Below are 27915 nucleotides of genomic sequence, written 5' to 3'. Positions count from 1 at the left end.
CACGGGAACCACCAGGAAAAAAGGGATGACAGCACCTTCTCACAGGTTGTCATGAGAACCAAATGAGAAAACCGTGGGTGCCCAGAGTCCAGGTGGCATCTAGTGGGTGCTAAAGGGATGTCATCTGGGGTGCAGCATGGAGAAGTTCAAGACCCTGTCACCCTTTGGGATGCCCAGCACCTGAACCCCCTTCCTCTGTCCAGGGCCTTCCTCCCTTCCCCCACCCCATCTTCGGAGGCAGGCCCTTCCCAGCACAGATGCTGACAATGCTGCTCCAGCTTTCCCAGCTTCGTGGGGATGCAGGGGGTGCGGCTGGTAACAGTTGTGTTGGCAGCACCTGGCGTCCAGAGTTGGCATGAGATGAGGGGTCTGGCCAGGGCGTCAGTGGGGGTGTCCGCACCAAGCCGCTTCTGGCGTGTGATTTGGGGCGTCGTCCCTGGCTGGGTGTGGCCTTTGGGCCTGGTTCTCTGGCTCTCCCAGAGAATCCATGACACACTCAATAGCCTCTAATGAACCCCTTTCTATTTAAATTAGTCCGAACTGGTTTCTGTTGTTTCAAAACAGAAATCTGGAAGTGTGGCCCCCCAAAGCTAAGGGGATTGTGAGTAGCATCATTAAAGATCTAGTGCCCAGGGCTTCCCTGGTGGCGCAGTGGTTGAGAGTCCGCCTGCCAATGCAGGGGACACGGGTTCGTGCCCCGGTCCGGGAAGATCCCACATGCCGCGGAGCGGCTGGGCCTGTGAGCCATGGCCACTGAGCCTGCGCGTCCGGAGCCTGTGCTCTGCAACGGGAGAGGCCACAACAGTGAGAGGCCCGTGTACAGCAAAAAAAAAAAAAAAAAAAAAAAAGATCTAGTGCCCAGAGAAGGGTGGGTTTGATCTGTTCATGTCTGCTCTGTGAAGCAAGAGCACAGAAGGGAGGCCCAGCTCCACTCTGGAAGCTATACTCCAGAGGGGCTTGTGACAAACTGGAGGTTTCTGGGGGGACAATGACCAGGTCAGCGTGGGTCTAGAATTCATAGTGGGGGAAGGGAGCCTGGCTTGGAGCTGAGTAGGCTGAAGGCTCTGGGGAGAACAGCCCACGGTGGTGGGGAGTGAGCCCCAAATTTACCAAGAAGCCAACAAACTTCTTCTCACTCCCCAGGGGGCCTCGCCCAAACCCAGGGACGGGGGCACATGCCTGAAGGATGAACAGGCAGAGGGGGCAAATCTCAGTAGCTGAGGATGACTGATAAGGGCCTTGATAAACCACCTGAAAAAATAGCCCTAAGTACACTGAGAAACCATTATTTTCCTACTGATCACTTAGCCAAAGGTCACAGATTGATAATTAGCGTGCTAGCGAGGACACAGGGGAGCTGGAACTCTCCTGTATGTTGATGGCTGTGTACACTGAAACCACCATTGCAGCAGGAAATTTGGCACATCCTACGGAAGTCCCGCCCACACGTGTCTTCTGACCTAGGGATTCCATTTCTAGGAATTTATCTTTGGTTACATTTGCTCATGTGCAAAATGACGTGTGAGCCATGCTATTGTTCGGTGAAAGCAAATGATGGCGGCAACCTGCTCATCCACTCACAGGGGACATCAAAGAGATGATGGATGGCACCTCCACACAACAGAAAACTGGGTAAGCAGCAAAGAGAACAAGTGTGTTTTTTGTGTACAGATATGCACGTCTCTCCAAGATAAAGTAAGTGAAACTCTCCGTGTAACCACTAAGCTACTATTTGTGTATGAAAGAAGAAAAAAAAAACCCACATGTCTGCTGATGCACTGTAGGCAGAGACTGTGTCCAGAAGGGATCAGGAATAGTGGCTGCCTCAGGGGAGTGGAAGTGGCTGGGAGAGAAGAGAGAGTGACTTTTCACTGAAGGCATTGTAAACCTTCAATACCTTCTGAATTTGGAAAAGCATGCATGTAGTGTATAAATAACAAAATAGGAAAAGAAAACAAAATGTGACAGGAAATAGAACCTGCTAGGCACCCCGACATGAAGTGTGTCCTGGGTGTTTTGGGCAGGTGTCACTGCTCCCTCTTTGCAGGTGATGAAATGGAACCAGCTCAGAGAGGTTCAGGGAGCCACCCAGAGTCACCCAGCAAGAGAGTAGTGGGGCTGGGGCTAAGTCTGCAGTCATGCTTGGGGCAATACCTTCACTGGGAGCCAGCTGCCCAGGGCCAGTTGTTGCTGTGCCAGCCCCGGACTGTGACCTCTAGATCTGGGAAGGGGGACAATTCTAGAAACTCAGCTCTAGACACCGAGTCTGGGAGAAAGATCGTGCGCCCTGTGGAAAGGCCCTCAGTCACAGAGTTCTGGGGAAGCCAGGCCTAGCCCTGCCAGGGGACAGCTGTGTGACCTCCAGCAAGGAATTTCCCCTCTGTGAACCTGAGCGCCTCATCCAGGTTCCCACTGAGGGGATGTAAAAGCCGTAAATGAGGTGACGACTGAGAAAGCTCCCTCCTCGCAAGCAGGTTCACCCAAATAATCCAGGTCTTTCAGACTGGCCCCCGCACCTCTGGATCCCCCAAATCTCTGAGCTGTCCTGCTTCACCTCCTTCTGGGTCCACGCAACTCTAACACAAACACTCCTATTGTTTACTAAGTTCATCCGATTATTCATCCATTCAGTTTACACCTTTGCAGGGACTCCAAGCTTCAGCCTCGGGTGGCCAGGGCTATCCTCCTCTCACGACCCCACCCGCGCATCCCCGCACTTGCTCACGCCTCCCAGATCACACTCGGGCCCACAGCCCTTGAGCGCCTGGGTACAGGCACTCGGACCACGCCCGCCGCCCACAAGGACCGGTGGCGCAAGTCACCGGGGGCCCTACGGCTCCACTAGACTAGACGGGCGCCCATCGCCCCTCAGCTCCAGCCTGCGTTCCCTAACCCCTCAGCGCGGGCCCCTCCCCTAAACCGCCCCAGGTGCCCAATGAGCGCCGCGGCCCGGGCCGGCCCCGCCCACCCTGGGGAGCCCCGGCGTCCGATTGGTCCGCCCGGGCGCTGTGTCCTCCCTCCTCATATAGGGCGGTGGCGGGGTGAATGAAGTAGGAGCGATTCCTCCGCCCCCGCGCTTACCTACCAGGCCCAGCGGGGCCCGCCCCCCCCGCGCCCAGTCCAGCGCCCGCCCGACCGCCAGCCGCTGCATTGGACCCTGGCGTCCGGCTCCCCTGGTGCCAGGACTCCGCGTCGCGGACCCACGATGGCCAAGCGCAGCTCGCTGTTCATCCGCATCGTGGAGGGGAAGAACCTGCCCGCCAAGGACATGTGAGCACGGCCGGAGGAGGGAACCCCAACTTTCCGGGGAGGGGCGCCGCCCCTTATGCCTGCCTGACCTTTCTGGGGTCCACACGGCCCGCTCACAAGTAGAGCAGTAGTGAGGGTGTGGCGAGTGTGGCTGCAGTGGGAGACTGGCAGGGAAATGGGGACAGTGAGATTTGCTGCGAGCACCGGACAGGGAGTGACAGGGAGGGGCCGGGGTCTGGGGAGGGGCGGGGATCTGTAAGGGGCCTTAGTGAATAGGGAGGGAGAGAACGGCCGCTCAAGAGGGGAAGGGGCTTTGATGGGACAGGAGCTGGGCGTGGGGGAGACATCGAAAAGGAGTTGTCTCCATGCACTGCCGGCGGGGGGCGGGGGGAGCGGGGTGTGGCTGGAGGGTGTGGGGTGCCCCCCTAGAAACGAGGGGTCTTCCTCAGTAGTTCTGGAACCCTTAGTACCTGGGAGTGCACGGGAAACACCATGGGGCCCAGGGGCTGTCCTGGGGCTTCCTGCTGTGCATTTGGGAAGGGAGGGGCTGGCCTGAAGAGTGGACCTTAGGTCAGGAGGCTGGGACCGGTGCAGGATGGGGTGGCTGGGTAGCAGCTGCTCTTGTACCCTCGGCTTTACCTGAGCCATTGCCTTTAATCCTCACAACCACCCAGCAAGGTCGTTCTCACCATTCCATTTTACAGATGTGGAAACCGAGGCTCAGAGACGTGAAATGCTGGCTCCAAGTGGCGGAGCAAGGTCTTGAGTCTAGGGCTCCTAACAAGCACTGACACCTAGGACCTTCCCTGGCCCCTGGCCAGATTTGAGGAGGTTTCCGAAGCCCCCGTCCCACCCTCCTCAATAGGTGCCAGAGCTGAGCAGTCCGATCCTATCACTGGCTCCCTTGCATGAGCCTTAGGCAGCTCACTGTCCCCAAAGCCTCAGTTTCCCTGCTGTAAACTGGAGGTGGGAATCCCTCTCAGATAAGAGCAGTGGAGAGTACAAAGCTTGAGGGGCCTGGCTGCCTAGAGGAGGGGGCGGGGGCGGGGGTGCCCGGAGGCAGCATAGGGTCCAAAGTCTGGCAGCCTCCCCACCCCCGGGCTCCTCAGAGGGCTCCCGGATGCAGAGAGGTGGTGGACTGGGGAGTGGGGTGCAGGAGGACGGGGCAAGGGCATCTCCCTCTCGCGCACAGTGGCCCCTGTGAGTTTCCCAGCACCTTCAGCGCCATGAGCAGTTCCAGTTCAAGGCCCCCTGGGCCTGAGGAGGCCAGGCTCAGCAGTTGCCATGGCAATGGGTGAGGGAGGGTGCTGGGCGGGCTGTCTCAAGGTGGGTTTCGCTGCGTGGGGGGGGTGTTGGGGCGGGAGCTGGGAATGTGGTCTCTCAGGTGGGAAGGCAGATGAGCTCTGAGAAGGGTCTCGGCCTCCAGGCCCAGCCTCTAAGCGCCCCCCACGCGGGCACTGGTATCTAGGTCAGCTTGGCCTCCTCTGGCTGGTGGTGCCTGGGAGGAGCAGCCCCTCCATCTGTTGCCTCCCTCCCCATCCCTGCAGCGCTGGCCCTAGTGCCTGACTCTAGGCTTTCACCAGCCTAGGGGTGAAACTGTGGACTCTGCCTACCTGGGAGCCATAGTGCCCCGTTCCAGCCCTGCCTCTGCACAGCTGAGGGACCCCACCAGGTGCCTCCATCCCCAGGGGAGGGGCCACCAAGTTCTGAGGGTTCTGCCTCCAGAATCTCTTTCCTTGCCCTGCCCTCCTGCCTCCCCACCTCCCCCTACCTCCTTTCCTCTGCCTTCCGCATGGAGGCTGGTATGCGCAGGTCTGACCCGTCAACCATCTCTTAAATCCAGCTGTGAACCTCCGCCACCTCAGCCCCTCACATCTGGGCTACTGGCCTTCACAGCCCTGCTTTTGCACATGTGTGAGTCTTCTGCCTTCAAGGACTCCCCTTCAGGGTTCACCAGAAAACTCCTATTCACCCTTTAGGACCTCTTCCAAACTCCTACTCCTCTTCAGGACTTTCCCTGGTGCCCTTGGGCAGTGTTCCTTGCCCCTTTCCCATGCCTTCCGGCACTTCGGGTCAGCTGGAGTTAAGACGAAGCCCTTGGTGGCAATTGCTTCTTCGTGGGCTGCCTGCACCACGTGACTCTAAGGGCAGGAACCATGACTCATTCGTCTTGGCATGCCAGGTCCCTTAAGGGACACCTGGTCCACAGTAGGGGAGATTCAGGTGTGTCCAGGACCTTCCCATTTAATCCTCTTATTAACCCTAGGTATGCTCCATTTGTAGATGGGGAAACCGAGGCTCAGGATGGGGAAGTCCTTTTCCAAGGCCACATAGCCAGTAGGGGGAGAAGTCAGGATTCAAACCCAGTCTGCTGCTGACAGGCCAACCTAGCTGGACCCAGGTTGCAAGCTTGCCGGTGGGGGGCTTCAGTGGGGACCGAGACTCGCAAATGCCACGCAGAGCCTTTGTCTCAGGCATGGCAAGGGTTTGGAGATCACAGGAGACCCTCCCCAAGTGCTGGAGGCACGGGGGGTGGTGAGCCTGCCCCACTGGACCTCATCAGCCCCAGCTTGTCTCCCGAGCAGCATCCCTTCCAGCTGGGACTTGCATGCTTCTGAGGACGGGGAGTTCACTTTCATCCATGGTGACCCATCTTGACTGAGACAGTTCTGGGGAAGGGCATCATCACACAGTGACCACCTGCCTCCCGGCCACTTCCACTCATGGGTTTTTAGTCCGCTTAAGGGCACAGAGCACAGCTGTGCACCCTATCACCAACAGCTTCCAGAGCCCACCTGTTTCTGTCATGCTTCCTCCCATCCTTGGGTGCCTGGGTCAGCCATACAGGAGCTGAGTCTTATGGTGACCAGTGACCCCCTGGCTCCCACGCCCCGTGGCCCTGGGGACGGGCCCGGGACTATTTCGGGGCTTACCCTGATCCTCCCCATTCCACAGCCTGGAAACTGCCAAGGCCCTAAATATAGAGGCCCCACAAGGAGCCAGGCTGGGCCAGCAGCGGCAGTGAGTGGCTTGGAGAAAGAGAAGTGGGAGAGGGGCCTAGCCCAAGGGCCTCATCAGGGCAGAAGGCCCAAGTCCCAGCAGCTGACCAGGGGCCACAGTTGGGCTCAGGTCCTTAAATCTGGCCTCAGCCCACTCTTGACGCTGCCCCCTTCCACCCCTCTGATCCAGCCACCCAGCTCATGGCTGCCCTGCATACTAGGTCTGTTCCTGCCCGCAGGCCTTTGCCCACCCCAGTGACCCCGCCTGCAACAGGAGCCCCAAACCTCACTGTTCAGTAGGGATTCATTCGTAGAGCTGAGCAGTGGGCAATGCTGGGCTTACAGGGAAAAGCAAGAGATTCCTCACCCCTGGGGCTGCCAGGAGGCCCCAGACCAGGAGGCAGAGGAGGCCTTGTGGTGGGGGGCAGCCACTGAGGTCTCAGCCCACCCTGACCTCTCCCTCCTTGCTCCAAGTTACCCATGCAGCTCCTGGGCCCGGCCACCCAGCCCAGCTCCCACGGCCCTGATTGCTTGAGGCCCGGAGTCCCCTGGCTTTGAGGCGGTGGGATGCAAGCTGGGATGTTCCCAAGGGACTCTCTGGAGGACAGGGCTCTTGAATGATGGAGGACAGGGTTACAGATGGAAGGAGGAGGAATCTAGGGCAGTGCTAACCTTTACTAAACACCTCCCACGGGCTGGGCCTCACATGATGCCAGGGACCCAGGGAACCTACCCTGTGAGCTGGCATTACAGGTCCCACTCTACGGGGAGGGGGGGACCAAGTCTTAGGAGACATTTCCCATCAGTGTCAGGAGAACCTTTGGAGATGTTTGATTCCAGTAGCTTCCTCTGCCGGAAGATCCCTTTTTTTTTTTTGAGTTTGACTACTTTATTTTATTTTATTTTATTTTTTACATCTTTATTGGAGTATAATTGCTTTACAATGGTGTGTTAGTTTCTGCTTTATAACAAAGTGAATCAGTTATACATATACATATGTTCCCATATTTCTTGCGTCTCCCACCCTCCCACCTTCCCTATCCCACCCCTCCAGGCGGTCACAAAGCACCAAGCTGATCTCCCTGTGCTATGCGGCTGCTTCCCACTAGCTATCTACCTTACGTTTGGTAGTGTATATATGTCCATGCCTCTCTCTCGCTTTGTCACAGCTTACCCTTCCCCCTCCCCATATCCTCAAGTCCATTCGATGATAGACACTTAGGTTGTTTCCATCTCTGGACTACTGTAAATAGAGCTGCAATGAACATTTTGGTACATGACTCTTTTTGAATTATGGTTTTCTCAGGGTATATGCCCAGTAGTGGGATTGCTGGGTCATATGGTAGTTCTATTTGTAGTTTTTTAAGGAACCTCCATACCGTTCTCCATAGTGGCTGTACCAATGCACATTCCCACCAGCAGTGCAAGAGTGTTCCCTTTTCTCCACACCCTCTCCAGCATTTATTGTTTCTAGATTTCTTGATGATGGCCATTCTGACTGGCGTGAGATGATATCTCGTTGTAGTTTTTTTTTTTTTTTTTTTTTTCTTAATTATTATTTTTTTTTATTTTACAAATTTAATCAGTTATACATATACATATGTTCCCATATCCCCTCCCCCCTGCGTCTCCCTCCCACCCCCCCCACCCCACCCCCCCAGGCGGTCACAAAGAACCGAGCTGATCTCCCCGCGCTATGCGGGCGCCCCCCACCAGCCATCTACCCCACGCCTGGTAGTGTACATATGTCCATGCTGCTCCCCCACTCCGTCACAGCTTACCCCTCCCCCTCCCCATATCCTCAAGTCCATGCTCTAGTAGGTCTGTGTCTTTATTCCTGTCTTACCCCTATGTTCTTGATGACATTTTTTTCTTAAATTCCATATATATGTGTCAGCATACAGTATTTGTCTTTCTTTTTCTGACTTACTTCACTCTGTATGACAGACTCTAGGTCCATCCACCTCATTACAAATAGCTCAATTTCATTTCTTTTTATGGCTGAGTAATATTCCATTGTATATATGTGCCACATCTTCTTTATCCATTCATCCGATGATGGACACTTAGGTTGTTTCCATCTCCGGGCTATTGTAAATAGGGCTGCTATGAACATTTTGGTACATGACTCTTTTTGAATTATGGTTTTCTCAGGGTATATGCCCAGTAGTGGGATTGCTGGGTCATATGGTAGTTCTATTTGTAGTTTTTTAAGGAACCTCCATACCGTTCTCCATAGTGGCTGTACCAATGCACATTCCCACCAGCAGTGCAAGAGTGTTCCCTTTTCTCCACACCCTCTCCAGCATTTATTGTTTCTAGATTTTTTGATGATGGCCATTCTGACTGGCGTGAGATGATATCTCGTTGTAGTTTTGATTTGCATTTCTCTAATGATTAATGATGTTGAGCATTCTTTCATGTGTTTGTTGGCAGTCTGTATATCTTCTTTGGAGAAATGTCTATTTAGGTCTTCTGCCCATTTTTGGATTGGGTTGGGTTTTTTTTGTTATTGAGCTGCATGAGCTGCTTATAAACTTTGAGAAGGGAAGCTGGGCTTGGAATTCCCCAACCTCCAACATGCAAATACACTTCCTTTTTATGGACGCCAGGCCTGAAGGGCACTTCTGAAGACAGGCCACCCCCGCTTCTTGCCCAGTAGTGGCCCTGGGCCTGGCTGGGGCTGCCCTCAACCCCAGGAATCAATTCCCCACCAACAGAGACAGGAGGAACCAAGCTGTCCTGGGTTGCCTGGCCCATTCGTTCTTTTCCAGATGGCTGGGAGCTTGAGGCTGATGGTTTTATTCGTTCATTCATTCATTCATCCAACAAACACTCACGGGACCCCGTCTTGTGCCAAGCCCTGTCAACACAGAAGTGGTCCCCACTCTCAGGTAGCTCATAGACAGGTAGGGGAGGCAGCTGATGACAGTACATCACTAGCAGTGCTGGGACGGGGCTGGCGGTGGGATGGCAGGGGAGCCCTTACTCCGGGCCTCTGGGACAGGAGAGGGCTCTTAGTGAAGGGGACTGAGGAGGGGTCTTGGGAGGAGTGGGAAGGCGGTCCAGGCGGGAGGCACAGGAGGAACCAAGTCTGAGCGGAGAGAGTGAGGGGCTGACTTGGTTGAGGGTAGGCTTTTGTGACTATTGTTTCTGTTTTCCCTGGCTGGGCCAGGGCGGGGGTGGGGGGCTGTGGGAGCCGGCAGGAAGGTGAAGCACCCTTTCCCGAGCTGGAGAAGCAGCGGGCAGGGGAGCCTTGGTGCACGATCCTGCCTTTGCCTCACCAGCTCCCTCCCAGACGGAGGGTGGAGGTATACTTTCCTGCCTGAGGAATCTTTGGGTCCCAGCCCAGGACCTGGTGCCTCAGCCTTGACCGTCTTTTTCCTGAGGTCACTGGGAGCCCCTGGAGGAGGAAGGAGGGGTGCCCACGGCCGGCCGCCCCATCAGTCAGCCCCTCCACGCCCGTCTCTTGCAGCACGGGCAGCAGCGACCCCTACTGCATCGTGAAGGTGGACAACGAGCCCATCATAAGGTACTGCCCTCGCCCCGCCCCCACCTGAGGATGAGTGAGATGGGCTGCCCCCGGCCCGTTCCAACTCACACATCTGGTGTGTGTGTGTGTGTGTGCGCGTGTGTGTTGTGTGTGAGATTTGCGTGGAGATTTACGTGGCGAGGGCTTGGAGCATCTGATTCCCTGGAGCCCATCAGGCCCTAACAGCCTGCTAGGAGGTAAGAAAGACCCACTAGTCTTGCTAATTACTGACCTTAACGCCCATGGAGGGATTATCTCCCGTGGGCTGGGTGCTCAGCCAAGGGCCTCTCACCGACTCTGTTGCTCTTTACAACCCGCAGAAGGGACAGATGATGATGACTAGTTACAACAGCTGTCATTTAGGGAATGTGGTCTCTGCCAGGCCCTGTGAGAAACCTTTTCCAGCCCGTTTAATACTTCCAGTGAGCTCCGTACAATAGCGTCACATCCTGTTTACAGAAGAACTAACTTGCCCAGAAGGGCCACTTCCCTTGGGCATCCCTTTCTCCATGGACTCCATGATTCTGGCAGGGTCTTTGCTGTTTGGTCCCCTCTCTCACCCAGGCCTTTGCCTCAAAGTTCACGGCCAAAGCCGCTCAGCTCTTCTGCCCATCTGGGTGTCCACTGCTGATTGATAGCCAAGGCTGCCAGACTCACAGTTCTTCTCACTGCAAACGCCTTTTTCCAGATTCTCTCCTGAGCACGGACACCATGAGGGGGGAGACATGCGTGCTCTGATTGTCTCAATGACAGACAGAGAAACCAAGGCCCCAGGGTTCAAGTGGCCTGTCCAAGAACTGGTTGGGATGAAGGTGATCCCCTGAGCCTTCATCTGGGTCCTTGGGGAGTTTCAGCTTCCCCACATCCACATACCCTGCTGAGCCCTATGTGTTGAAGGTTCTGTCCTGGGGGGGTCGGCCAGAACTGGGTGAGGCTTTGCCCATACAGGACCTCTGTGGGTCAGGACCCAGACCTTGGCTCTCAGGGCCCCCAGGAGGACTCTCTGTCTCCAGAGTCAACTTGGCCATCCCCCTGCCAAATGTTTCCCCAAATGGAAAATGACCTGATAGACGCAGCCTGTGCCCCACCCAGGGCAGAGAGGAAGGTCAGGAGGGAATGATTGGTGATGGATGGTGGGTCCGGGACAGGGAGAATCATCACCTAGCAGAGCAGTTTTTCCCAGGAATGGAGGCAGATGTGGGGAAAGGTGGGCTCAAGCCACACAGCCCCGCCTTGTCCCAGCCCGGGGCCTGTGGGCGGCCCAGGCAAGTGCTGAGGGTCCTGTCTTGCAGGACAGCCACTGTGTGGAAGACCTTGTGCCCCTTCTGGGGCGAGGAGTATCAGGTACACCTGCTGCCCACCTTCCACTCGGTGGCTTTCTACGTCATGGACGAGGATGCCCTCAGGTGGGTGGAACCCCAGTCCTCAACTGGGGCCCAGACCCCACCACTTGTCCCTCTCTGGCCCATTTCACTGCTGGCACTGCTAGTCACGGCATCCTCTTTACAGCCTGGAGGGAGGGGTAGCCCGGGGGGATCTGGAAGGTGCAGGGTTTGGATGTGCGGTGTCTGTGTATGTGTGTGTGGATTCATTGTGCTCTCACCACATCACGCGTGCGCACATGCACTGGGCTGTGTGTGCACTGGGCTGCAAGCTAGGAAACAGGCCCCGGAGAGAAGAGCTTGGCATGTTTGTGGGCATGCGTGTCAGTCCACGTGCGGAAACATAGCCCATGCCCATGAGAGGGCCTACAGAAGGGTCATGGGTCCGGCTCCGTGGGCCCCGGTAAGTGACTGGTGTGTTAGTTTCCCTGCTCCCGACAGGGGCCCCCGGCCTGCGTGGGGGGGTCCTGGGCTCCGCACCGAGCCCCGCCCAGCTCTGTCTCCCTCTCCACCCTCCAGCCGGGACGACGTCATCGGGAAGGTCTGCCTTACCAGGGACACCCTGGCTACTCACCCTAAGGGTAAGATCCCGGTGGGGGAGCCCACTCCTGCTTCTCCTCCCCTGGCCTCCCTCCCCTGGCCCCCGACTTGTCTGCCCAGTCCCCGGCCCATCCTCCACTCTGAGACCCTTCTTCTGGGCTCCTTCGGGCCCCCATGCTCAGGAAAAGCCATTTCTACCCTCCCCAGAAGGGCCGGTGGCCCTCTCCAACTCCTGCACCCCGGCCTCTGTGCCCCATTCTGCCCCCGCCCTCAGTTGGGACCACATCCCCCCCAGGGCAAAGAGGGGCTGCTAGTGGTGGGACCTGAGGCCTCTGCAGGCAGAGGAAGGGGCCTCTTTATGATGTGTGGCCAAGGTGTGGGAACCCCTCCTCCCAATCTGGCTGGCTCTGTACCCCACGGGGTCCCCTCAGCCTGGGTCCTAGTGTCCTAAGTCTGAGGGGTTGGCCTGGAGCGGGGCTAGGCTGGAAAGCGCCTTGGAGGATTCTGGGGGTGCTGACGTTGTTTGGGCGGGTCAGCCCTGCCCCAGCCTCACCGTGTGACCTGGGGCTGCCTCCTCTGGACTGAGTCCCCACCTGCCAATGAAGGTTCAGACCAGGAGCTCTGAGGTGCTTCAGGCTCTGCTGGCCGGAGCCCCTGTGACTCTCAGGGGGCCTTCCCGGCACACACCTGCTCCGGTCTGTGAGGCTGGAGCAGGCCTGGGGGCAGGGGCGTCTGCTGACTCACGGAGCCTCTTGGCCCCTGCCAGGCCTGAGGCCTGTCCTGCCTGTGGCCCCAATGATGCCATTCCCTTGTCGCACACCTGTCTGGGCTTAGGCCTTCCTCCCAGCACCCCTGGGTGAGAGCCACCCTCCCCCTGTTTTTTTTTTTTTTTTTTTTTTTTTTTTTTTTTGCGGTATGCGGGCCTCTCACTGTTGTGGCCTCCCCCGTTGCGGAGCACAGGCTCCGGACGCGCAGGCTCAGCGGCCATGGCTCACGGGCCATGGCTCACGGGCCCAGCCGCTCCGCGGCATATGGGATCCTCCCAGACCGGGGCACGAACCCGTATCCCCTGCATCGGCAGGCGGACTCTCAACCACTTGCGCCACCAGGGAGGCCCCTCCTCCCCCTGTTTTGAGATGAGGAAACTGAGGCAGAGAGGCCGGTCCCAGGATGGGTCAGGGTCAGGGCCACCAAACGCAGCGTGGCCCAAGAGTGAGGACTTGGACTTTGACCCAGGCTCTTTTAACCACTGTTGTTCGGCTTCTGAACCTCAGTTTCCCCATCTGTCACTGGGGACAGCGGCCCTGCCTCGCGTGGAGCTTGAGAGGCTTCCGAGGGGACTGTGCAGGGGCCCGTGGTGCCTGGAGGGGCTGAGAGAGAAGGGCCAGGGCCCTGGCTGAGCCGCGGCCCCTCAGGTTTCAGTGGATGGGCCCATCTGACGGAGGTCGACCCTGATGAGGAGGTACAGGGCGAGATCCACCTGCGGCTGGAAGTGGTGCCGGGGACCCAGGCCTGCCGGCTGCGCTGCTCTGTGCTGGAGGCCAGGTGAGCCCTGGGAGACTAGGCAGTGGGCCTCACAAAACTAGAGAAATCCACTGTGGATGCTGGGCCTCCTCTCCCCCCGAGTCCACCTCCTGACCCCGTGCCTCCTCCCTGGGCACATGGGGGCGGCTTCTCTGACCTGAAGACATTTCCCAGGTGACCCCGCTCAGGAGGCTGTGTCTCTTAGGGGAAGGGATGATGTTCTAATGCCGGAAATTCAGGCATCCTAGAACAGTGGGGGTGATGGGGGACAGGAGACCCTGAACCCTGATCATAGAGCCCCATTGCCAAGACTGGGCTTCCCCTGGCTTTAACTTCAATGTGAACTTGGCCCGACTTGTGAGGTGGGCGGGGGTCCTCGGTGGGGTGGGGGGGTGGAAGGAGTTGCTGAAAACCTCCAGATGGGAGGGGCGGGGTTCTCTCCAGGAGCAACAGTGACTTGGATGGGAAGATGGGCCTGTCACCTGAGACAGGGAATCCCCCACCCCTAGCAGGGTATTTTTAGCTGCAGGCCCCACTCCCACCTGGGCCTGAGTGTGAGTCACACACACTCCATGAGAAGCCAGACCTTCCTGTCTGGCTCCAACTCAACTCCGCCAGCTGCTTGCCTGGCTCTGGGGTGGGAGCAGGCAGTGGCCCCCAGCCTCTGCCTGCGTCCCTTGGAGGCACACTCTGGCGGGCCGGTACCTGTGGAGGAGCCGCGGGGTGGCTGGCCACTCTGGGAGGAAGACCTCCCTCCTGAACATGAGGCCTGTGGCTCCCCTGGCTTTATTTTCTGTCCTGGGGCCGGTACGTGGAAGAGGCACGGCCAGCTGGGAAAGGCTTGGCCTTGGGCAGAATCACAGTCATGTCCCTCACGCTCTGTCATCCTCGCGGGCCATCCACGCCTCTGCTCACCCACTTCCTCCTTCCTCAGCCTCGCCCGGGCCGGACTCTCTGTAACCCGCATACTCACACGCTCACGCACACTCGCACACACGCACACATGTGCACACACGCTGCCTAGACTGTTGGGGACACGATGGCTGGGCCAGCCCGGCCTCCTCTTAGCAAGTGCCTGGGTGGGAGTGGGGGGCAGTGGTCGGTCAGCCCTCTGTCTGGCGTGTGAGGGGACTCGTCCCCCAGGCTCCTTGGCTCCAATCCCTGTAAGGAGCTGCCTTTGTGGCAGAAACAGGCAAAACATTTCCTCCTCATCTTTTTGGGCAGATTCTCAAGGCCAAACTCTGGAATTTTATTGGACAGTTCTGAGGAGGAAAGAAAAGCAGTCACGAGAGGCATAAAATGGAAAAGACGGAAAAGAACAGAAAATAATATTTCCAGGGAAGGGAACAGGGCTGGGCTTTGTGGTTCTTCCAGAGGGTTCTAAGCTGGGGGCACCGCGGCCAGCCTTGGGCTTCGTAAAGGACCATCTGTGGAGAGAGGGCAGGATGGTGGTCGGGGCTGCTCACCAAGGCCTCCCTCAAGTAGGGGGGATATTGCGGGGACAGGCCTTCTAGAAGCCCATCACCTCAATTCAAGGGATTATCTTCTCCATTTTACTGATGCGGAAACCGAGGCTCAGGGAGGTGGCCCTTGCCCTGGAAAGGGGGAGGGGGAGGGGGGCGCCCCTGGCCCGGGCTGTCCCACGGCTGAACTTGCCTTGCCTGCCCCGCCCACCAGAGGAGGTGCAGCGGCCGACCTGCAGTGGCCGAGTCAGAAGGAGCCTTGGAGGACGCCCCCACCCCAGGGGTCCATGGAGTGACCGTGGTGGGAATGGCTGGAAAGCTGACAGCCACCCAGCTGGCCAGGCCCAGGATGAGCCCAGGCCTTTCCAGCCCGGCGTGGGGTTACCTCACAGTGGTGGGGTGTTAGCCCAGGGGACGCTTGGTGACAAGTGGATGCTGTCCTCCCTCGCAGGGACCTAGCCCCCAAGGACCGGAATGGTGCATCTGACCCCTTTGTCCGAGTGCGCTACAACGGCCGGACGCAGGAGACCTCGGTGAGGAGGCTGGGGGACCGGGAAGGGGCAAGGGGTTTTTCACCATCACCTGGGAGGTCAGGTTGGGCCTGCAGTCTTACAGAGGAGGCTCAGAAAAGTGGGGCCACCTCTCCGAGAGTGCACAGTGGGTCTGAGCCCTTCTGGTGCCAGCTCCTGTGGCCTCAGCTGCCTTTCCCTCCTGGCCCAGATGGGCCGAGACAGCCCACCTGCGGTTAATCTGCAAAGTCCAACAGCTGCCCATGCGACTTTTCTCACCTCTGGGGAACAGCCAGGGTGGTGAGCTCAGTCCTAGCGGGGAGGGTGTTGAGACCTGGGTTCTCAGTGCAACCTGCTACCATTTTGCTGTGTGGCCTTGGACAAGTGCCTTACCCACTCTGGACCTCAATTTCCCCACTTGAGAACCAAGTAGGGGTTTGGACAGGAAGTTTTTACCTCTGCTATTTCGGGGCCTCTGCCTGGACCGAGGAGAGGAAGCTGCCTCAGGGCCCCCGCGGGGAAGGTGCGGTGTGTGGGGGGTCTGTCATTGGCTGGGCCTGGGGAGCCGCATGGCGTCAGCCCCGCCCCCACTGACCCCTTTCTGGGCAGATCGTGAAGAAGTCATGCTACCCACGCTGGAACGAGACGTTTGAATTCGAGCTGGAAGAGGGGGCGGCGGAGGCGCTGTGCGTGGAGGCCTGGGACTGGGACCTTGTCAGCCGCAATGACTTCTTGGGCAAAGTGAGCACCCTGCCCCTTCAGGCCACACCCGCCCGGCCTCCCTCCCGGCCATCCTGTCCGGCCATCCCCAGGAGGCCCGGGACTCCCCAGAGCCGCCACTGGTGCTCAGGGACCCTCGGAAGGTACCCCCTCTTAAAAGAACAGTAGTTGGCAAGGAAGAGACCTGAGGATCCCAGCCCCAGGATGCCCCCCGACCCATAACGCCTCTGACCCACCCCCAGGTGGTGTTCAATGTCCAGAGACTCCGGGCGGCCCAGCAGGAGGAGGGCTGGTTCCGGCTGCAGCCCGACCAGTCCAAGAGTCGGCGGGAAGAGTGAGTGCCTGTGGCTCGGTGGCAGGGTTGGCAGGGCTGGTGGGCTCTGGGCCCTGGGAGGCAGAGTGTTGGCGCCAGCAGGGAGACAGGTGTGCTGGTCAGGGGTGGGTGATGCCGCCCCAGGTTTCTTGTGGCCCTCGCCCACCAGGCCAGCATCCTTCTCCATCTGGCCGGATCCCACCTCTTCCCGCTTTCTCACGGTCCTGGACTCGGCCCTGTCCTCAGAGCTCCAAGGCAATACACGTCTCCTGTGTTCTGTCTTCTGGCAGATTCTAGAACAAGCCTTCAGATACTTTCCCTTTAAGGGTTTCTCTGCAGACCTTAGACCAGTGTTCAAGTCCCCAAGGCTCTGAGTCAGTGTCCCTGAGCCATAGCTCCTCCCAATTTTCCAGGAAAAGGATTACCAGATAAAATACAAGATATTCAGTAAAACTGAATTTCAGATAAACTTTGAATAATTTTTTAGTGTATGTCCATCCAATATCTGAGACAAACTTATATTAAAAATACTCAATTTATCTGAGTGTCTTGTATTTTTATTTTGGTAAATCTGGCAGCCCTATCAAGGAAGCCCTCTGGCCTCTTTGCCCACTACTTGGCGGACCAGCAGTGTCCCCCACCTCGGATGCTTCAGCCCTGTCTCTCCACAGGAGGCCCCAGACCCCGCCATCCCCACCCTCAACAGGGCAGGGGCTGGGCACACGCCTGTGTCCAGCTCCAAGGCATTTCCACAGAACCAGCCACGGCGGACTTGATGGCTTCTAGAAGCCACGTGTCACTTAGCCGTGCTGTGCTGCGGGCAGCAGGGGGCCGTAGAGACTGTCAAGCCTTGGTCATCGGCCTCCCCTAGAAGGGTCAGAGCAAGGGAGCTTGGAAGTTAGGTCTAACGTGGCAAGGTGCTTACCCTGTTCGAGCCTCAGTTTCCCCTGGCAGGTTGTTTTGAAGCTTGGGGATTTGATTTGCTTCCAGTGTAAAATATATACATGCGGGAGCTATTCTCTGGGAGTTGACAGGCTCAAGGCTGGGGAGTCCACATGGGTGAAGCCTGGAGTCCACAGGAGTATAGAGGTGGCGGGGAGCCAGGCCTTGAAGACGGATAGAGTTCCTCTGAGGATGGAGGCAGGAAAAGCTTTCCAAACAGAGAGAACAGCCCGGGCAAAAAATGGGAGAGGAGGCAGTGCAGGGAACCAAGGTGGAGGGCACGTGTGGAGAGACCGCAGGAAAAACGGAGGCAGTGGGGAAGGGGGCACGGCCCCGGGCAGCCTGGGTCCCTGGTGGAGAGGTCACAGGCTGCCCATTCCAGGGGCAACCTGGGCTCCTTGCAGCTGGAGGTGCGGCTGCGGGACGAGATGGTGCTGCCCTCCGGCTGCTACCAGCCCCTGGTGCAGCTGCTCTGCCGTGAGGTGAAGCTGGGCACCCAGGTGAGGGGGCCCCTGGGGGAAGGTGGGAGGGTCCAGGGACAGTAGGTGTGTCCTCCCTGTCCTTCTAAACCCACTCTGAAGAGCAGAGACCTGAGCTGTCAGGATGGTAAGGAATCAGCCAGTGCCCAGGGCCCCTCCGTCCCTTGGGAAAGTGCCCCCCCTTCCCCATGGTCCTCTGTGGTCCTCAGAGTGAAGGGTTTGGCTTTCCCTGTGCGTCCTGCAGCCCCACCTCTCCTTGCTGCCTCCCGCAGAGCCCAGGGCAGCTGATCCTACTCATCGAGGAGACGACAAGCACGGAATGCCGCCAGGACGTGGCCACCACCCTGCTCAAGCTCTTCCTGGGGCAGGGACTGGCCAAAGACTTCCTGGACCTGCTTTTTCAGCTGGAGCTGGGTCGCACCAGTGAGGCTTGGGAGGGAGTGGCCCGTCTGAGGGCATGGTGGGGGACGAGAGCCCAGGACTCCAGGGATGCTGGGAGGAGAGAAACCTCAAAGTCCTCCTGTAGGAGGCTGATGGGTCCGATTAAGGAGGGAGAAGGGTCAGATTAGGAGGCAAAGGAAAGAGCAAAAGGCAGAGGTGGGGTGCTGGGTTGGGAGGTGGCCAGGAGGCTCGTTACTGAGCAACCAGCACAGAGCCCCCAGCCCCAAGGTCCTCCATCCTCCTCCCCAAAGCCTTGTCCCTCTGCCAACCCCCTACCCATGGGAACCTCTGCTCGTAGGTGAGGCCAACACCCTGTTTCGGAGCAATTCTCTGGCCTCCAAGTCCATGGAGTCTTTTCTGAAGGTGAGTTTGCATAGTATATTGTCTTTGTTTTATAGATGAGACTGAGGTTCAGAGAGGCTAAGAGACAGAGTTGAAACTTAAACTTGACTCTTCTGTCTCCCGTCCAGGGCCCTTTAAGGATAAGAATTTCATTCACTCATTCATTCATTCATTCATTCATTCATGTAGCTGCAGTTTGTTGAGCCGCCTTCCCCTGTGTGCCTGGCTCTATACTGGGTGGATAGATGCCCCAGGTGGCTGGGAGGCCAGCTGCGAGGAAGATGGCGGGCAGCAGGAGGTGGGAGACGGGACCAATGCGGCTCGCGGTTGCCCCCAGGTGGCTGGAATGCGGTATCTGCACGGCGTCCTGGGCCCCATCATTGACAGGGTGTTTGAGGAGAAGAAGTACGTGGAGCTGGACCCCAGCAAGGTGGAGGTCAAGGATGTAGGGTAAGGCCAGGGGTAATCCCTGAAGGCGCGGTGGGCGGGCGGGGGGGTCAGGCCCTTTCTTGAAGTGTGTGTTTAGTGCTCTTTCTGCCTGGTCTACCTTTCGTCTGCACTGCCCACCTGGGCGTGGTCTCTGTGTCCCTGTCTTGGCTGATGTCTTTCTACGCCTGTGTCTCCGGGTACCCCTGTCCGAGTCATGAGTGCAAGCGCTGACCTCGACCTCTCTGCGGGTCTGCCCCGGGCTCACTCAGGTGCTCCGGGCTGCACCGCCCGCAGACCGAAGCTGAGGTGCTGGAGCAGAGCGCGCAGACGCTGCGCGCCCACTTGGGGGCGCTGTTGAGCTCGCTCAGTCGCTCGGTTCGCGCATGCCCCGCCGTGGTCCGCGCCACCTTCCGCCAGCTCTTCCGGCGCGTGCGCGAGCGCTTCCCCAGCGCCCAGGACGAGGTGCGCCCGCTGCCGGTGGGGCTGGGCGGAGGGGAGAAAGTGGGGGGAAAAGAAGTGGTGGAGCCCCAAGATGTGGTAGGAAGGGCCTGATGGTTAGAAGCCGAGGGCGGGGCCGGGGCCGGGGGTGGGAAGGTGATGCGGAGAGGTGGAGACAGCGCCAAAGGGAAAGGGGCTGTCAGAGCCCAGGCCTAGGGGAGTCCAGCCCCCAACGCTTGCTCACCCCTCCAGAACGTGCCCTTCATCGCCGTCACCAGCTTCCTGTGCCTGCGCTTCATCTCTCCTGCCATCATGGCGCCCAAGCTCTTCCACCTGCGGGAGCGGCACGCGGACGCCCGCACCAGCCGCACCCTGCTTCTGTTGGCCAAGGTCCGGGGCTGTGGACGCTGGCGGGAGGTGCCCAGCTGGCCACTGAATAGGGGTCCTTGCCTGGACTGTCGTGTGTTCCCCACTGGCTCCAGAAAAGCCTTGTGGCAGGCCACCGGTACCCTCATGTGGCACTGCACTTCACAGTTTACAGAGCTTTCTCATGGTCACCCAGTCTCATGGATAAGGGAACAGGTCCACAGGAGGAGGTCGCCCAAGGCCTCACAGCCTGTCAGGGGTGAATTGGAGTCTTCTAAGCCCCAGATCTACTCACTCCCAGGCTGCACTTACGTGTTTGGCACGAGGTTGGGGCCAGGGTACCCAGTGGAACAGAATCTGTTGTTAAATCTGCAGAGGAAGGTCACTAGGTTGGGCCCAAGTGGTCTCAACTGTAAGTCCCCGAAAGGTCTCAAGCTGTGATCCGTTTACCCCTGACCCCCAGTGGGGATAGAGGAGGCCCGTGAGTAGAGCCTGTGCCATCTCAACCTCCATGTTTACAGTGGGAGTAGTACAGACTGGGTGGGGGTGGGGGGAACGGCAGTGGCCCGGCCTCTGACCCAGCAGAGCCTGGCCTTTCTTGCTGTCAACCCCCAGGCGGTCCAGAACGTGGGCAACATGGACACACCAGCTTCCAGGGCTAAGGAGGCTTGGATGGAACCGCTGCAGCCCACGGTGCGCCAGGGTGTGGCCCAGCTGAAGGACTTCATCACCAAATTGGTAGACATCCAGGAGAAAGATGGTGAGCGCTTCCCGGTGCGGCCCCGCCCTCACCTGCCGATCACGTTTGCCCCGCCCCATGGCCTCGCCCCCTTCAGTGCCTCTCGCAGCTCCACCCACAACCTGCTGTTGAAGTTTGCTCCGCCCCTGGCCCCGCCCTCAGTCCGCCCCTCCTTCCCCTCCAGGGGGCTCACTTGTCGCCTTCCCTCCCTGGCCTACAGAGCTGGACCTACATCGGGCCCTGAGCTTGCAGGCGCCGCTGGTGAAGGAGGGGCCCCTCTTCATACACAGGACCAAGGGCAAGGGCCCCCTCATGTCCTCCTCCTTTAAGAAGCTCCACTTCTCCCTCACCACGGAGGCCCTCAGCTTTGCCAAGACACCCAGCTCCAAGGTGGGTAAGGAAGAATGAGGGCAAGTAGGGCTCTGAGGGGTTATAACACCCTGGAGGGGTCAGAGAAGAAAGCCAGGCAGATGCAGGCTCCTGGTGTCAGCCACAAGGTCACTTAAGACCCATGAGAAAGAAGGTCCTCTGTTCAGGGGGTCCTGGTGTGGGCAGCGGCTGCAGTGTCTAGCCCTGGCTTCTAGGTCAGGTGCATGAGGAAGATGGGGCACTGGGAGCTCAGGGAAGCAGAGAGGGGCTGAGAGGCGTCCTGGGTTCCTGCCCTGTGCACCTAGGGGAAGTGTGTCAGCCTCTCTTAGCCCTGGTGTCTTGGCCTGTAAATTGGAGATAATGGTCCCTACTTACCAGGTTGTTGAGGATTAGATGAGATGAGCTCTCTAAGGGTCCAGAGCCTGGCACAGAGCAGGATCTAGACCAATGGTATTACTGAAAACACTATATCCCCTGGGCTGGCCTCTCCTGATCACTTTGCTCCCAAAAAGGGCTGAGCACATATTTCCTGAATGGACCCGTTGACCCCCTAGCAGGGCCAACCTAACCCCCAGTCAGCCAGGATCTGGGGGATGGTCTCCAGGGATGCCCAACCAGCCCTGTGCAGTTTGGGGTGGGGGCAGAGGGAGTGAAGGAGCTCAGGTGACCCCTCAACCCAGGCCTCCCACTTTCCAGCTTCTTTCACTCTGGGCAGCTGCCCGGCCCTCGGGTTCCCTGGGCAAAGCCTGGCTATCCACCCTGCTCTGGGCCCCTTTCCGCTCCTTGGCACGGAGCTGTGCCATCCTCTGGGCATCCCCGTGTATCTCCCTGTGCAGCACCGCCCGCACCACTGCCTCCTTTCTGCCTCTTCTCCAGCAGACACCCCAGTACGTGCAGCACATCCTCCTCTGGGCTGTCCCTTCTATCCTTTGGGAAGCCCCACCCAGAGACGGCTCAGACATGGGTCCTCAGGGCTCCCCTCCAGGTTTCCCCACTCCTCCCAAGAGATGGCACTGCCCCTCTCTGCTTGTCTCTGAGGCCAGCAGGGGTGGTGAGCTTGGATGCCTGAGGGCCGTGGGGACTGGTCATTCGGATGCTGAAGGGCCCTGGTGAGTTCCAGAAGCAAGGAGATCAGCATCTGGGCGCTGGCAGCGTAGATTCAGCTTTAGCAGGTTGGGAGTCCCTCAGGGTCATGGATGTTTTAGGTCCAGAGCTTCTGTCTGTCCCATTTGTATCTCATCAAATTCGATGACGGCAGGAGTGGGGCAGGGTCCGGGAGGTGGGATGTGACTTTTAGGGCCTGGGAGAACAAAGGTGAGTTGGGAAAATAACTGCAAAGGCACAGGGCCTGGTCCACAGCAGGCAGTGCTTTCCAGCCCCGGAAAGCTGGGTTTCCTGGCACTTTACTAAAGCTCAGACCTCCTAGGACTGCTGGGAGCCCACAGAGGCCAGGCACATCTGTCTGCGCTCTGTCCTCGCTGAGGTCACTCTCAGAGTAAGCTCCTGGAAGGGTAGGCACTCTGGATCCCCAACACCAACCCCTGATGCTGCAGAAGGGGAGACTGAGGCCCAGAGATAGGAAGTGGAGTGACCCTGAGCCTCCTTTCCCCTGTTCCCCCTCTCCCCCAGAAAAGCACCCTCATCAAGCTTGCCCACATCCGGGCAGCAGAAAAGGTGGAGGAGAAGAGCTTCGGCAGCTCCCATGTCATGCAGGTCATCTACACGGACGACATGGGCAGGTCCCAGACCGCCTACCTGCAGTGCAAGGTGTGGGCCATGCCGAGGGGGCACCTGCAAATAGGGGTACTGTGGGAGAATGCCTGGGTGGGCTGGAATGAGGATCGAGTGAGCCTCCCACCCCCTTGTCGGCTGCATCAGGCACAGCAGGGGTGTGAAATCTGATGTGAGTGCAGCGTGTGTGTCTCTTGGGGTCTGGGTGCCTGGGAGACCGTGCGCATGTCTCTTCATGGCCTTGCTTTGGCACCCACACGTAGGTCTGGGTGTGGTTCGATGCGTGAACTGGTGTGTCCCCATGTCTTGAAGCTTTACATTGTGCATGTTTTTGGAAACTGTATTTCCAAGTACCTGAGTTGCTGCTTGTGTGTTTGTGTGTGTGTGTTTGTGTGTGTATCTACACATAACAATCACACACTTATGCGAGTGTGTGGCTCTGGGTGCACACTCTCAAGTCCCTTTCTCCTCTGTTCACGTATTAATCCATTCATTCACTCATTCATTCATTCATTCATTCATTCATTCATTCATTCATCTAAAAAATATATATTGAGCACCTTCTGGGTTCCAGGCACTATTCTAAGTGGTGAGGTTACAGCGGCAGACAAAACAGCAGCCTTGCCCTCGTGGAGCTTCCATCCCAGGGGAGAAGATAGACCCATAAATAAATATTTAAAATGTCAAACGGGAACCAGTGGAGACTGAGAGAGACAGGGAGGGGACAGCGTGAGGGTGCAGCAGGAGCGGTGCTCAGGGAGGGCCTCTGACAGGCAGCATTTGAGCGGGGACACTGAGCAGGAGGAAGGTGAAGCGGGAGGGGGCGTGCTTTGTCCCCCGGAGTGACTGTCCTGGGCGCAGGGGTGGGAGGTCACAGACCCGTCCCACGGGCCCCACCTCTCAGGACTTCCTGTTGGGTCAGAGTCTAGAGCCACAGGGAAAAAATGGTGACGGCAGAGCCACCACCACCACATACACTTGGCAGGTTGTGGACTGCCCAAGGGCATGGCCAAGGGGGCCAGTGGTGGCTGGAATCCAGCCCACGCTCTGCTCACCAAGCCATGTGCCGGGTGCGGGCTGCATCCGTCTGGAGAAAGGGCAGCCTTTCCTAGTTCACTCAGAGCTGCCGAGCGGGCTAGCAGGGACTGTGTAGTCCTGAGAGATAGGGCAGCTTCAAGGATGGAGAGCTTCCCGGAGGAGGTGACCTCTCATCAGTGCCCGCCCCCCATGCCCCCTGTAGTGTGTGAACGAGCTGAACCAGTGGCTATCTGCACTGCGGAAGGTCAGCATCAACAACACCGGCCTGCTAGGCTCCTACCACCCTGGAGTCTTCCGTGGGGACAAGTGGAGCTGCTGCCACCAGAGGGACAAGACAGGTGGGATGAAGGCCAGGGCCCCATGGCACTGCGTCTGTCCCCGACAGGCCCCTGGAGCCCCGCCTCGCTGGCCTGGCGGGGAGCTACCTGGGCACCTGTGGGCACTCACCTGAGGCCAACCAGGCCCCGCAGGTGCTCTGGGCAGAAAGGGTCCCGTAACCAGGTGGTTTGGGAAATGCCACTTGATGTGTGTGATGCATGTGGGTACCTCAGAGCCTCTGGAGGAGGCCTGAAAACGAGTTAGAATCCCATATCTGACACCATTTAGCCCAGTACTTCCCAAATTCCTTTGCCAGGGACCACTTTTCTGGCCCAGTGAATGAGCTTCTTGCAGAACCAGTGTTCCAAGGAACACACTTTAGGAATTCCTTGCTAATGAGGGCTGAAGACAAACCCCTAATTTGCATATTTCCACACTGGCAGCCCGATACTGGAGCTGTGAGTTGGGGGCACCCTAGGCCTTGGGCACTGGAGGGATGGCAGAGAGAAGCTTCTAGAACTTTCAGTGATGATGGAAATGGTGTGTATCTATACTGTCCACTACTGCGCATGTGCCAGCCCTGAACGTGTGGTTATTGAGCACTTGTGATGTAGCCAGTGCAGCCGAGGAACTGAGTTTTGAATTTATTTTAATTTCAATTAATTTTAATATGAATGGCCTCATGTGGCTAGTGGCTACCTCTTGGACAGTAAAGTTCTAGAATGCTCAAGATCTTCCTTCCTTATCCCTACCTGCTTTACAAAATTTTTTTTTTTAATAAATTTATTTTAGGCTGCGTCGGGTCTTCGTTGCTGCACTCAGGCTTTCTCTAGCTGCGGCGAGCTCTTCGTTGTGTTGCTCGGGCTTCTCACTGCGGTGGCTCCTCTTGTTGTGGAGCACGGGTTCTAGGTGTGCGGGCTTCAGTAGTTGTGGCATGCGGTCTCAGTAGTTGTGGCGCACGGGCTTCGTTGCCCCATGGCATGTGGGATCTTCCTGGACCAGGGCTTGATCCTGTGTCCCCTGCATTGGCAGGCGGATTCTTAACCACTGTGCCACCAGGGAAGTCCCCTTTGCTTTACAAAATTCTCGCTCCCCAGTCACAGAGAAGACTCAGCACTTGGAGCCCCTGGCCTGCAGGCCAGGCCGACCCTCGAGCCCGGTGGGCTCCAGGCCCTCGGAAGCTGGCCCACCTGCTGTAGCCCAGCCCTGGATTTGAGGTTGAGCAGTGGCAGCTTGTTACGAGGGCGTCCCTGGCTGGTTGGCCTGACCTGCAGCCTCTGGCTGTAACCTTGTGACAGTAACCCTTGTCATTGGTGCAGTGGGGCTCCCCAGCGCGCTACGAGTCAGGGCTGGGCAGCCGTATTTTGTGGAGCAGGAAACCGAGGCTTAGCAAATGCAGGTGTCTCTGCCAAGGTTGTAAAGCATCATGTGGCAGGGCGGGCTCATTCCAAGGCACAAAACCCCGCCTCCCCTCACCATGATCTTACAGTTCCAGGCTGCTCCCTGCTTCCTTCCAGGCAGGAATCTTCCAGAAAGTAGTCCAGCTCCCTAAGTTGTATTCTGCACAACTCCCATGTCCTGCAGTCACGGCTCAGGAGCTGAACCCGAAAGAGATGAGGGGCTCTCCCCTGGAAGTGTGGGGAGCCACAGGCAGGCCCTGGGCCAGACTTCCTGGCTGTGCCCCCAGCCCAGCTCCACCCTAGGGGCCCCCTGAGTGCGTCCCTTGCCCTCTCTAGGCCTCGGTTTCCCCATCTGCATTCCAGGAAGTTGGACATAAGTGCTCACAGTGCCTGCCTGTAACTCTGTCCTCTCTCTGCCCCCAGATCTGGGTTGCGACAAGACGCGGTCCCGGGTGACCCTGCAGGAGTGGAATGACCCTCTCGACCATGACCTGGAGGCTCAGCTCATCTACCGGCACCTGCTGGGTGTAGAGGCCACACTGCGGTGAGGAGGCCTGTGCAGGGGCAGCGAGTCCCACGCAGCAGAGCCTGGGCAGCCCCAGGGGATGTGCCAGGCCGGGGCTGGAGCCGGGATCTGGGCTCAGGGCCCCTCCGCAGTGGCTGGTCTCTTCCCTTGTAACCCGGCTCTGCACCTTCCTGCCTATGGCAGCCACACCTGGGAGGGCATCTGGATCTCTGCAGCATGAGGCTGGCTCATCTTAGGATGAAGGTCCCAAGAGCTATGGAAGCCCAGGGTCAGGCTGTAGCTGCTCCGTGCCCCCCGGCTGACCCAGCCCCCTCATCTGCCGAGCCCTCCCTTGGTGCCCTCAGAGCACCAGGATTGCCCTCAGCCAACTCGCTTTATTCAGTGGTTCTCAGCCCTGGCTCCAGCTTAGAAAACACAGAACGCTTTTTAAAAACAGGATGCCTGGGCCCTACCCCACTGACTCACAACCTCTGGTTGGGGGGTGTTCAGCACGGGGATATTTTAAAGCAATCCATCACTTCCTAAGAGCACTGCTTCCCTGAGTCTGTTCAAAAGGGGGCAGTTTTCTCTCCCACACCCCTGCCCCCAGGGCCTAGAGGGGTGCCGGGCATCCTCCGTGCTTCCTCACCAACTCTTCTAGGGTTTATCTTCTGTGGCTACTGTAGCACATTATCATACGCTTGGTGGCTTAAACAACACAGGTTTATCCTCTTACAGTAAAAGTGGAATAAGCACATGAGCAGAGGGGTAAGGGATCAGATGGACTCCCTAGGGCCTAGAAGGCAACTGAGGAGGAGGAGTTTGATCTATTTTATCCAAAATAGATCAGGGAGATGGTCAAAGGGCTGAGCCAGTAGAATTCCTAAATAAGGAGCTTCAAGCACAGGGTCCGCAAGGCTGCTCACCATCCCTCCGTGTAAGCGCACAGGATTGTATCTGAGCGACCCGGGGACCTTTGGTGAACCCCGGGTAGGAGCCGTGCTTAAAATGTCCCTGTCTCCTGTTCCCATAAGAATGAAACTCATTCCATGACCAGGTAACACTAGGGGATTTTCAGGCCCCGCTTGAATATCTCCCCAAGGGCCCTCTGAAACGGAAGTGACACGGTTCAAGCTTGGTTTCCCAAGTGCCTTCCTTTGATCCACCTTTGCCGAGGTGGAGGATGAGGGGGGACCAGAGGAGGAGGCTGGACAGGGGGAAGCGGGAGGTGACCAGGGGCCGAGACCTGGGTCTACATTTCTTCCTGTACATTGAAACAGCCCCCTACCCCTAGGAGCCCCCTTCAGCTCAGGAGGCCCACTCTGGGTCACCCAGCCTTCTGGGCGAGGGCACCAGAAGCCCTCACATCCTGTCCTCACCCACAGGGAGAAGCACCGACAGCTGAGTGCGGGCCCAGAGGCAGGCCCTGTGCTCACGGGCCCCGGAGGAGGTAGGTGCTTCCCACCTGAGCCCCCTTCCAGGGATGGTGGGTGGGGCCTTCCAGACAGGTGCGACCCTGCCTGCTCTGCCCTCATCCCGCGTCTGCCTCCAGCCCCCGAGGACCCACTGGCCCAGCTCCTCCAGGTACTGCGGGACCTCCAGGAGGCCCATAGGTCCAGCCCAGCTGCCTCCCCACCCTTGGAGCCCAGCCGCGTCCTGGAGCTGCAGACGTGAGGCCGCCCCACACATCGCGCTGAGCCCCGCCAGGTGCTGGGAGATGCCCGTGCACTCTCAGCTTTTCACCTCAGTCCCTCTCGTTGGGGTGCACGGCCTGGGTCTCTCCTGGGCTGAGTGAGCTGGGGGAGCCAGGGGCCCAAGGAGCCCAGGGGCTCCAGAAATCCAGAGCTGATACGGCTTTGGCCCGTCGTCACCCACCTGACATCTCCAGGGGACTTCGGGGGCTCCTGCTCCTCTGTGAGGCCTGACTGCTCCCCGCCAGCCCCACAGCCATCGCTGCCACTAGCCCAGACTCCCCAGGGTCCCTCCTCTCCTGCCCAGGGCGGACCCAGCCAGAAACCCCCCCTAGGGTGGCCCACACCCAGATGGACTGATGCTTCTTGGACCCAAAGAGGCAGGAGGGAACATGGGGCCCAGGAGACCAGGCCTGGACCTCAGCACCCCCTTTGCTCCCGGCCACCACCACCCCT

The 27915-nt window shown here is 58.4% G+C and overlaps 1 protein-coding gene across 2 annotated transcripts; it reads left to right on the top strand.

Moving 5' to 3' along the window:
• Window positions 1-3205: 3205 nt before the first annotated feature.
• On the top strand, window positions 3206-27444 carry RASA4B (RAS p21 protein activator 4B). Of its 2 annotated transcripts, XM_060120364.1 has the most exons (21): window positions 3206-3270; window positions 9724-9780; window positions 11073-11186; window positions 11682-11743; window positions 13118-13247; window positions 15141-15222; window positions 15808-15939; window positions 16161-16252; window positions 17556-17673; window positions 17925-18075; window positions 18392-18456; window positions 18773-18885; window positions 19134-19326; window positions 19555-19692; window positions 20284-20428; window positions 20628-20797; window positions 22406-22543; window positions 23748-23883; window positions 25687-25807; window positions 27154-27218; window positions 27321-27444. In XM_060120364.1, exons 1-21 carry the CDS (start codon window positions 3206-3208, stop codon window positions 27440-27442), a joined length of 2409 nt encoding a protein of 802 aa, XP_059976347.1. In that variant the 3' UTR covers window positions 27443-27444. The 2 variants fall into 2 exon arrangements, with proteins under 2 accessions (XP_059976347.1, XP_059976348.1); XM_060120365.1 differs by lacking the exon at window positions 22406-22543.
• Window positions 27445-27915: the final 471 nt, after the last annotated feature.

The sequence above is a fragment of the Mesoplodon densirostris genome, chromosome 16, assembly GCF_025265405.1.
Source record: "Mesoplodon densirostris isolate mMesDen1 chromosome 16, mMesDen1 primary haplotype, whole genome shotgun sequence".
NCBI lineage: Eukaryota > Metazoa > Chordata > Mammalia > Artiodactyla > Ziphiidae > Mesoplodon > Mesoplodon densirostris.
The sequence above is the reverse complement of the archived record's forward strand: the minus strand, read 5'-3'. Positions and strand labels throughout refer to the sequence as shown.

Coding starts and splice junctions, on each gene's coding strand:
- RASA4B (XM_060120364.1), top strand. CDS start 3,206: ATGGCCAAGCGCAGCTCGCTGTTCATCCGCATCGTGGAGGGGAAGAAC. Junction 18,076..18,391: donor GCTGGAGCTGGGTCGCACCA/GTGAGGCTTGGG, acceptor CTCTGCTCGTAG/GTGAGGCCAACACCCTGTTT. Junction 27,219..27,320: donor GCTCACGGGCCCCGGAGGAG/GTAGGTGCTTCC, acceptor GTCTGCCTCCAG/CCCCCGAGGACCCACTGGCC.